Below are 11,602 nucleotides of genomic sequence, written 5' to 3'. Positions count from 1 at the left end.
CACTGGCTTTTTACGTTTGTTTTTTATTTTGTTACTTGTTAACCTAATACCTTTTTTTTTACTTAAAAATTGCACTGTTGGTTAGGGCCTGTAAGTAAGCATTTCACTTGTATTTGGCGCGCGTGACAAATAAACTTTGATTTGATTTGACTCAAGGCTGTAATCGCTGTCAAAGGTGCTTCAACAAAGTGCTGAGTAAAGGGTCTGAATACTTATGTAAATGTGATATATATATATTTTTTTTTTGCTTTGTCATTATGGGGATTGTGTGTGGATTGATCAGGGAAAAAAACAATGTAATCAATTTTAGAATAGGGCTGTAAACTTAACAAAATGTGGAAATAGTCAAGGAGTCTGAATACTTTCCCGAATGCACTGTATATACTTTTTTTTTTAAATGTAGGAATCATTTTATGAGAACACTAGTGTGTGCAACATGACTGTTTATATAAGTAATAATGGACAGTTGAAACTAGGTTGCTAAATCATGTGGTTGCTATTTAAATTGTACATGTTCAAATATTGATATAAAATTGTGTAAGTGCTTACTGGGGAAACCAAAGGGTATGTATGCTATGTGTGTCCCTACCCTGTGAACATTCCAAAGTTGGTTTGCGGTGTCTAGGTCACATGGTCAAGGAGCTATTGCATTTTAGTAGATTTTTGTATAAATATGTATATTTCAAAAACATAGGAATCATTTTACGAGAACTAAAGAGTCTGTAACATGCCTCTCTGTTTAAAGAATAATGTACAGTTGAAATAAGGTTGCTAAGTCACATGGTGTAAAAGCTGTTCACATTTTAATATTGTGATCATGCACTTTGTTGGTAGTTCCTAACTAGCTGCATTGACTGTGGCCAGGCTGCCTACACTATTGCTGTGTGATTACGAAACTGTGCTTTGATGAACATCTTTTTTCTTCATAAAACTCAAATCGATCGCAAGCTATTGGTGTTCGATGGTCCGAATGTTTGGCAAATATCGAATCTCAAAGCAACTTTACCACGGTACCGAACCGTTCCCTTTTCATTCCATCACAGCTGTTGTGATTTTTTAAAATACGGTATGATTTGAGTCGCATGAAAACTGTGGATGGAAACGTGGTGACTTCTCCAGTTTTTACTGCAGCAGTCCATACTGTGTAATAACTGTTGGCAACCATCCAGCTCACAAAGAACTGTCTCCATGGCCATATATTGACAATGGGCGGTACTGTAAGGCTATTTCTTGATATGAATGAAATTAACCAAAGGTTCTGTGATCTAATGAAGCAAAATGGAGTCATTATTAATTATGATATTAAAGATAACAATTATCATTAGAATTTTTTGACCAACTTAATACGTTTATTCAATGTTTTTTTGTGTGACTTTTAATAATTCGTGTTATTAGAATTAGTGTTGAGATTATTTGAGATTCGAGATTATAGTGTTATTATTTTATTTTCCCTCAAATATTAAAAGTAATATCTGAAGCACTTGGGTCTATGCTTCTTGCGTTGACTGATGCATCTCTCTCTCTCTCTCTCTCTCTCTCTCGCTCTATCTGTCTCGCTCTATCTGTCTCTCCCCCCGATTTGATATGTTTATAGGAACTGGAGTCGCCCGCGCTACTCTCCGATTGCCAGTTGAAACGCATTAGCGGCTCTCTCCCTTGATTATAAGAAGCGCAGACGGAGAGTCGGGGCGCGCTATGGCCTCTAAAGAGACCACCGCTGCAGGTTTCGTTCCTGTTGGCAGGGAAAACACAGGTAAGCGCAAAACTGCTCTTTTAAATTCACTGTCATGCTCAACACCTGCTGCAGCCTACATACTATATTTCCTGGTCAGAATACAGAGCCTATCGCTGTTGTGAATTCCAATGGTTATTTTATTGTACCTGTCACTCTCTTTTGACGTTCCATGTTCTCCTGTGTAAACCCACGTCAGGAATGATAACCTGTTATTCCTATCGATCCGAACCGAAATAAACAGGCTACGTTGGGATTGCTTTGGTTCCCGCTGCCTGCTCTGTGTTTACCACAATCATACTTTAAACGGTTATTAAACCCCACTTCTGTCAGTAGCGAGTTGGTTGGATGTGTGTTACTGCAAATGCGTGCCTGCCTGTGCGTGTCTCTGGGTGCTTTGCCTTGGCTTTAATAGTTTTCATTTGAGTGTGTTCGTGTGTAGGGGTGTTATGTGGAACAATCATTTTGTTTGAAGCTTGCAGGCATGAGTTTTTGCATTGAGAGGCCCTCTACGCTGAAGAGATGGGCTATAGTGCCCTTAGGGTGTGCAGCGCTCAGCATACCACTGTTTAGTACACACACACACACGCACACACACACGCACACGCACACACATACACATACACACACTGAGAGTTATATTTAAACATGTGACAAGCACGATCACACTCACGTTGGTCACACATGATGGTAGTGTCTGACATATACACACACACAAACACATTGCACGCACACACACCGCCTGACACCATTGGACAGAAGGGTGTTAAAAGGGTGTCTCTCGCTGTTAATTATCGTGATGGCAAATGAATCCCTTGTTTGTTTCTGGATTTGGCTGTGGTAATGACCAGTCAGAGCTAAAGGTACAGAGAGAGGAAGGAAGGGATGTGTGGTGGGCACTCATGGAGAAAGAGCAGTTCCATTAGACAATCAAGGCAGGTTTTTAACTTCGCCAGCAGATCCGACCCGCTTGCTTACAGCTACGCTTAGGGTTCAGACAGGCTTCCTGTGTCGATGAAGACACGGCGGAGCCGGCACCAGAAATGTCTCAGAAAACGTCCCCCAATCCAGGGATGAGAAATGCATCGAGTATGATTTTTTTTTTTTTTTTTACAGGGACAGTGCACATTAATCAACATTGTACTCCGAATTGTCCAGTTATTACAACTGTTACACTGAGAAGATTGAGTGACTGTTTAGAAAGCAGTCGTTCAACCTTGTCAGTGTAACATTTGGGAGTACAATGCATTTTTCATTCCTGGATGGAGGCAGGGTGAAATCAGAAAGAGTGGGAGGTCATGTAAACTGGCACAGCTTAATCCTGACACATTTATTCATTGGTCTGACGAGAGAAAGTCAGCACTATTGTGACTAAGCCCTTGCAGAGAAACCACATGATCACTTCATTGGTGTGACATCACAGAGCAAGCGTCAAGGTGGGAGCTCACCCTGTGAAGCACACAGTAAGATAAGTGACATAGATTTTTTTTCTGTTTTGACGTTGAGGTTATAAAACTGTCATAAATAATAATCACAAATTGTGATGTAAATGTGCATACTATTAAAAAGTTGCCAATATTTTGTTTACCTTTTGTATTTCAATCATTTTTGTTGTTGTCGGCTTGTAGTACTATATCCTGTAAACATGTTTTTTTGTAGTACTGTTATTGGTACTGTTATTTGAGTGAATTCAGAAAAAGTGGGTTTGTAACCTGTTCAGACATCTATCCAATATATTATCCCAACACATGTTTCCTAATCACACAAAATTGAATTGAATTGTCATTGGAGTACAATCAGGATTATAATCATCTTGTCCCAGTTCATCTAACCTGCTGTCGTAGTCTACCAAATGCAAACAGAAAATATGGTTTGGACTCAGTGTACACAAATGATTGTGTCATGCCTCTGTGAATATGATATCAACATGAGTTTTTCTGTGTGATTAGGAAACATCTTGAGGATTTCAGAAGTGTGTTGGGCTAATGTGTTGGATAGATGTTGAAAGAGGTTACAGAAGACGGAAATGCAAAATGTGTCCCACTTATTCAAAATTCATGCTACGTTTTGCGAAAAATATCTTGCGCTGGCTCCACTATATTTTAATCTACGCAAGAAGCCTGTCCGACCCAAATGAATCTGTAAGCAAGCGGGTCGGATCTCCTGGCTAGGTTTTAACTCATCCTCTCCTCTCCCATCTCTCTCTCCTTCCTCTCTCTTTAATGGTAGTTCAGCATATGCTGTGGCTGGGCCTTCTGTGGGAATGTCGAGTGTTAAGGGCTTTAATTGAGTGGTTTTTAAGCATGAAACACACAGAGAATCTCATTGCCGATAGGTACTGCCGACAGGTACTTATCATAGTGGCAAGCCGTTCCTTTTCTTGCTAGAACAAAAGCGTTATCTGCTGCTTGCCGACCCGGCAGCGACAAACCTACCAATTCTACTTGTAGAATCGCAATGCTCGTCAGTGGCCAACAACTTGACTTTGAGCCAATCAGAGAGAACGATCCCCGAAGTGGGGGTGCCAACAAAAAAAAGGGAAAAAGAGGGTATTTTAATCTACAGATGAACCAGTCACACTTCATATGCAATGTAGACTATGGGATGGTACAAAAAATACAATACAAAATATTTCAAAAAATGTGGACAACCCTTCAAATTAGTGGATTCGGCTATTTCAGCCATAAAATCGAGCACACAGCCATGCAATCTCCATAGAAAAATTGGCAGTAGAATGGCCTTACTGAAGAGCTCAGTGACTTTCAATGTGGCACTGTCATAGGTTCCAAATTGCCTCTAGAAGCAACGCCAGAACAAGAACTATTCGTCGGTAGCTTCATAAAATGGGTTTCCATGGCCGAGCAGCTGCACACAAGCCTAAGATCACAATGCACAGTGCCAAGAGTCGGCTGGAGTGGTGTAAAGCTTGCTTGCCACTGGACTCTGGAGCAGTGGAAACGCCTTCTCTGTAGTGATGACTCCTGCTTCACCCTCTAGCAGTCCAACGGACTAATCTGGGTTTGATGGATGCTAGGAGAATGCTACCTGCCCCAATGCATAGTCCCAACTATAAAGTTTGGAGGAGGAGGAATAATGATCTGGGGCTGTTTTTCATGGTTCGGACTCCTTAGTTTCACTGAAGGGAAATCTTAACGCTACAGCATACAATAACATTCTAGACGATTCTGTGCTTCCAAGTTTGTGGCAACAGTTTGGTGAAGGCCCTTTCCTGTTTCAGCATGACAATGCCCGCATGCACAAAGCGAGGTCCATACAGAAATGGTTTGTCGAGATCGGTGTGGAAGAATTTGACTGGCCTGCACAGAGCCCTCAACCCCACAAACACATTTGAGATGAATTAGAACGTCGACTGCGAGCCAGGCCTATCGGCCAATATCAGTGCCCAACCTCACTAATGCTAAGTCACCGCAGCAATGTTCCAACATCTAGTGGAAAGCTTTCCCAGAAGAGTGGAGTCTGTCATAGCAGCAAAGGGGGGACCAACTCCATATTAATGCACATGATTTTGGAATGAGATGTTCGATGAGCAGGTGTCCACATACTTTGGTCATGTAGTGTAGCTAGCCAAGTGCAAGCTAGTCAAGCTAGCGAAGACACGATGCACACAACACTAAATACTTCCTACTAGCTAACCACAATAGCTAGTATTGATATTATAATACAATTGCAATGGGTTAGCTAGTTTCTGTGAATCAGCTGCCTGTGTTAGCAGCTGAATTAGTGCAGTGTTCATAGCTAGCTAGCTATTTTTTGCTAGTTAGCAAATGCGCTAATGTTAGCTAGCTAGCTAAACATTTGGCTATGGGCTGGCACTGGCATAATTTTTAAAAACCAACCATAATTTAACCAGATAATAAATAGACCAATAGTGGTGAAGTAATTACAATTTAGCAATTTACACTGGAGTGATATATGTGCAGATGAGGATGTGCAAGTAGAAATAATGGTGTGCAAAAGAGCAGAAAAACCGAAACGAATATGGGGATGAGGTAGGTAAGTTGGTTGGATGGGCTGTTTACACAGGTAAAATATTACCTGCTGGAGTGTGTGCTACGGGTGGGTGTTGCTATGGTGACCAGTGAGCTGAGATAAGGCAGAGCTTTATCTGAGGATATTTTGTAAATTACGAATCGCCGAAGTCAAGGATCGGTAGGATAGTCAGTTTTGCGAGGGTATGTTTGGCAGCATTTTAAAAGGTTATTTCACATTTATTTAACCAGGTAGGCTAGTTGAGAACAAGTTCTCATTTACAGCTGCGACCTGGTCAAGATAAAGCAAAACAGTGCGACATAAACAACAACACAGAGTTACACATGGAATAAACAAACATACAGTCAATAACACAATAGAAAAAAGTATATATACAGTGTGTGCAAATGAGGTAAGATAAGGGATGTAAGGCAATAAATAGGCCATAGTGGCAAAATAATTACAATATAGCAATTAAACACTGGAGTGATAGATGTGCAGAAGATGAATGTGCAAGTAGACATACTGGGGTGCAAAGGAGCAAAAAATATATATAACAGTATGGGGATGAGGTAGTTGGATGGGCTATTTACAGATGAGCTATGTACAGGTGCAGTGATCTGTGAGCTGCTTTGACAGCTGGTGCTTAAAGTTAGTGAGAGAGATATGAGTCTCCAGCTTCAGTGATTTTTGCAGTTCGTTCCAGTCATTGGCAGCAGAGAATTGGATGGGAAGGCGGCCAAAGGAGGAATTGGCTTTGGGGGTGACCAGTGAAATATACCTGCTGGAGCGCGTGCTACGGGTGGGTGCTGCTATGGTGACCAGTGAGCTGAGATAAGGCGGAGCTTTACCTAGCAAAGATGACCTGGAGCCAGTGGGTTTGGCGATGAATATGAAGCTAGGGCCAGCCAACGAGAGCATACAGGTCGCAGTGGTGGGTAATATACGGGGCTTTGGAGACTAAACGGATGGCACTGTGATAGACTGCATCCAATTTGCTGAGTAGAGTGTTGGAGGCTATTTTGAGTGAAGGAGGCTTTTTTGCGAAACAGGAAGCCAATTCTAGATTTAACATTGGATTGGAGATGCTTACTGTGACTCTAGAAGGAGAGTTTACAGTCTAGCCAGACACCTAGGTATTTATAGTTGTCCACATATTCTAGTCGAGCGGGCGGGTGCTGGTAGCGATCGGTTGAAGAGCATGCAGTTCGTTTTACTAGAATTTAAGAGCAGTTGGAGGCCACGGAAGGAGAGTTGTATGGCGTTGAAGCTTGTTTGGAGTTTTTTTAACACAGTGTCCAAAGAAGGGCCAGATATATACAGAATGGTGTCGTCTGCGTAGAGGTGGATCAAAGAATCACCCGCAGCAAGAGCGACATCATTGATATATACAGAGAAAAGAGTCGGCCCGATAATTGAACCCTGTGGCAGCCCCATAGAGACTGCCAGAGGTCTGGACAACAGGCCCTCCGATTATGGAGAGTGAATTCTTGCTAGGCAGTGAATGTAGCTGTGGCCATAGTATCAACAAGGGCTTTCTATAAAATAGCAACATTAGCGCAGATAGCTTTGAATCTAGACCATAAGCAATATGCTCGGATATGCAAATAACGCTACTGCCACCTTCTGGTTTGGAGAATTTGAACAGGGTTTAGTGGCTGACGAGGTCTTTGCTATTTGAACACAAAAAAGATTGACTGTTCACGGGTGTCGGCAGGCAAATGTTTGACAATCCTATCGCTGTGTCTGAGCTTTTACAGAGATTAAAGTTGATTACAGCTGCCTTAACTCTCTGTCTTTCTCTGATCCTTCCTCGTCTCTCCCTCCTCTGTCCCCATCCCCCTCTTCCGTCTTTTGACCAATCACATCAGCTCTTTTCACATCAGATCTTTTTCAGCGATGATCAGATTAGTCAAGAGACCAATTAGTGAAAAAAAGATCCGAATTGGGCTGCCTGTGTAAACGCAGCCTTGGTGTTTGAAAGCTTATGGTGTCTTTTGGATATGGCAGCTTAATAAGAAATAGTGTGATGTGTATCAACTATTTGGTAAAACTTTGATAAAACTTCCTTTAACATAACATTCTACTAAAGCTGTTTGCCATGCCCCTCTGTCTCTTGTGTCTCATAGTGTGACTGTACCTCCAAATCAGTTCCATCTCTGGGGCTAAATATAAAACCAGTTTCGTTTCCTCTTGTTTTCTCGTGTATGTGTGTCTGTGCCGTGGTGTTTGTCATGTTGCCGGTAAGAGAGCGTTTTTGTGAGAGAGGAATTTACTTGCAGTATTGACTTTTGTTTCATGCCTTCTTTCCACAGAGAGCATCAGGAGGCTCATTGATAAACAATCTATCAAGTTTGTGCGAGCTGTAAAGCAGGACACCAAGCACGGCAAATCAGAGGACAGGATACTGGTGAGGCCCCTTCACAATAAACTCTACTGTCAGAAATCTGGATTCTATATCTCAGGTCAATGTAGTGTATTTTGAACTTTCAATTGGAGTACAATCCATCTTAATCGGGCATTCAAGCTTGATGGTCCACACACTCCCCTAAGAGCAAACGGGACACCATGGGGCATTGAGTCCATCCTTTCAACCTTTATTAGAAGTGGCAGTGTGCCTCTAATGCCAGAGGCATGGGGATGGTGTGTGTGTGTGTGTGTGCGTGCGTGCGTGCCCCTGTGTGCGCGTGTGCTCATGCCAGTGTGTGTCTGCCTGAGGGTGTATAAGCGGACTGAGAGGTGTCCTAGCAGCTTGTGCGAGCCGACACACACTTCCGGACATTGCTGCTTTTGAGACATCCTCAATTAGTCACCCGTATCAGTTACTAATGACAGACACGCACACACACACACACACACACACACACACACACACACACACACACACACACACACACACACACACACACACATACATGACACAAGGGTCGTAGAGGAGTAAGAGCACAAGCTCATTTCCTCTTACTGCTGAGAGTAAACTGGTGCTGGGTAGAGGGAAGACAAGCTGTCATTACCACTCACCCCCTCTATTTTTGCCTCTGTCTAGTCTTTGTTTCCTTTATCTTCTCCTCCATATCTGTCCATCTCTATTACTCTCCCATCTCCCCTCCCGCTCTCTGCTCTCTCGCTTTTCTCCCTCCTCATCATCTCTCATCTTGCCCTTCTCTCCTCCCCTCCTCCATCTTTATCTCAACACATAGAGCTGTGTTGAACCACTCTGCTCCCTCCTTTATCCGAACACAACTCAATTAGGCCTCAGGAGAATGTTAGTCTAAATGGGTTTTGCTAATGCAACTTCTCAAAACACTTATGGCGCAGCATGGCATGATGACAAGTAAAACATCGCATAGAGGCCTACATGTGTATTGTGCATATGTCAATATTTGTAAATGGACAGAGCTTTTGGAACAAAGTGTAGGGTATCTAAAACACACACAGGCATGCATGCAGTGAGCTCGCTGTTGAATACGTAGCCTGCTACACTTCATCTTCTCTTTGTTTGTCCCTCCCTCCCTGTCTCTCTCTCTCTCTCTCTCTCTCTCTCTCTATGTCCTTTCTCCCTCTGGGGTTGTGCTGGTATTCAGCTGTCTGTGTACGTCTACTGTTCCAGCTGTCCCGCTGTGCCTCACAGACACATGCACACACACATACCCACACACATGCCCACACACACACACATACCCACACACACACACACACACACACACACACACACACACACACACACACACACACACACACACACACACACACACACACACAGACAGCCTCACCCTCCTAGTGCCTTTCATTCAGACAGACATATAGTATGCTCAGCAAGACATACACCATTGTGCTGAGGGCAACGTTACCAAGAGTAGCAACATACGCCCAGATACACAAACGACCGCATAGACACACCCTGTCATGCACACACAAACTGGGACACACACAGAGGGCATGCGTTTCGGAGCACTCATTTGAAGATTAGCGCCAACTCCAGAAACAAAACATCTTCAAAGACTGAGAGGAGTGAAGGAGGGAGGGGCAGAGGAGAAGGAGGGGTGGTGCGAGTCGAGGGGGGCACCAGGGAAAGGGGCGATGAGAGCTCAGAGCAACGGAGGAGAGGGGGAAAGGAAGGAAGAAATCTGATGTGTTTTGATGACCCAATTGCTGCCTTTTCTACCCTCGTCCATTATTTATCTCGATCCCTTGCTCGATTTCACCCGTCATTGGTTCCCAGCTCCCTCTCTCCTCACTAATAAAAAGGCCCTATTACTGGGATGTGATCGCTACAGTGTGACACTCCAAACACAGTCGGTTGTCTCAAACCTTTTCTCCACTTAGATCTCCACATTCTCTGTTAGTCTCCTGTAACTACAAGGTACAAGGAGGGATCTGTCAACAGAGTAGGCTACTTGTAGAGACATTCAATGGCAGGAGAGAAGGAGAGCTGTTTAACTTAAACACAACAGAGTACCTCACTCGGATTTGTATTAGCACCACATAATGAAGACTGAAAATGCTTGAATTGAACCAAGAATGGCTTTTTGTCATGTGAGTTCTGGTAGTCAGCTAAAGAGGTTGATACATGCACATCCTCGTTGGATACAACAGAGTACCTATTGGGGAATGCCGTAATGGTTGGATGTCTGTAAATGGCAGGCATCTAATGGTGGTATGATTGATCTGTTGATCTGATGATAGATGTCTTACTACAGGGATATTGCTCTGTCTATAAACAGGGATGTATTAGTCTCCGTACTCGCCCCTCTCGCCCCACTCTCTCCCTCCCCTCTCCCAGATCCCTTTAATGTTCCACAGGGCTCAGTTGTAAGTCTCTTTGAGTTAGGGTTGGGCAGACTTTTATGTGAGCAAAATCTGCTACAAGATGTGTTTTTAAGCCAGCATTTTCTCCCTCATTTGCCTCCTCCCTCCAATCTATCTCTCTCTATCCAGCTCTCCCTCTTTCTCTCCGTCTCTTTTTAAAGGCTGCTTATAGAGCAGGACCTGGGGCAGCTGTGCTTTCAAACGCGCCCGTACTCTCTGCCAGACTGTCTGCCAGGGAAGATGGAAAGGTTGTGTCCTTTTGATGCTGGGTTCACCTGGGTGAAAGCAGACTGTCCCCAGTGTCTCTTGGGGATTTTGTGTGTTTGCGCACCAGTGTGTGTGTGCGTGCGCATGTGTGTGTGTATGTGTGCACGTCTCCGTGAGTATGTGTGTGCGCACAAGTGCGTGTGTTTGGGTGGCTGCTCGCACTCGTGCGCACACACATACTCAAGAGGACATGCGCGCGCACACATACACGCACACACACCGGTGCGGATACACACAACATTCCCAAGAGACACTGGGGATTTTGTGTGAATGCAGGCACACACACCCGTTCTTCAGAGCCAGAGAGACGGGATCCTAGATTAGAGCTGCCAGGGCCCGGTTTCTCAAAAGCATCTTAAGTCTAAAATGACCATTAGGACTTCGTACTAGCATAGTTAAATCTCAGAGCTGGTTCACAAAAACCATCGTTACTAGTTCAGGTTTTATTAGTAGTATTTACGGGACACACATGGTGTACACCGTACAACGAAATGCTTCATTGTAGGTTCCTGCTCGGCATTGCAACAACAATAAGAAAGAATAAAAGATAAGAATATGAACATAAAGTAAAGGGTTCAGTAGAATAGAATAAACATTTTTGCACAAGTATAAGACAGGAAGGCACATTTTATAGTCCAATATTTACACGTGTTTTAGGAAAGGGGTGGTTGGGGGGCAAGTGTTTAAATTCTGAAGTATTTTATGTGTGTGTAGCGTGAATGTATGTGTGTGTGTGTGTGTGTGTGTGTGTGTGTGTGTGTGTGAGGAGTGCTAAGGTGAGAAGAGTCAGTGCAGGTGGTCAGT

The 11,602-nt window shown here is 43.5% G+C and overlaps 1 protein-coding gene across 1 annotated transcript in view; it reads left to right on the top strand.

The window, feature by feature from the left end:
- Window positions 1-1,579: 1,579 nt before the first annotated feature.
- Window positions 1,580-11,602, top strand: part of LOC115102770 (capping protein, Arp2/3 and myosin-I linker protein 3-like) — a 52,268-nt gene continuing 42,245 nt past the window's right edge. The window contains 2 exon segments of the mRNA XM_029623049.2: window positions 1,580-1,753; window positions 8,038-8,132. Coding sequence (XP_029478909.2) covers window positions 1,696-1,753; window positions 8,038-8,132 — 153 coding nt within the window. The 5' untranslated portion in view covers window positions 1,580-1,695.

Source organism: Oncorhynchus nerka, linkage group LG20 (assembly GCF_034236695.1).
Source record: "Oncorhynchus nerka isolate Pitt River linkage group LG20, Oner_Uvic_2.0, whole genome shotgun sequence".
NCBI classification, from domain to species: domain Eukaryota; kingdom Metazoa; phylum Chordata; class Actinopteri; order Salmoniformes; family Salmonidae; genus Oncorhynchus; species Oncorhynchus nerka.
This window is presented reverse-complemented; position numbering and strand designations above follow the sequence as displayed.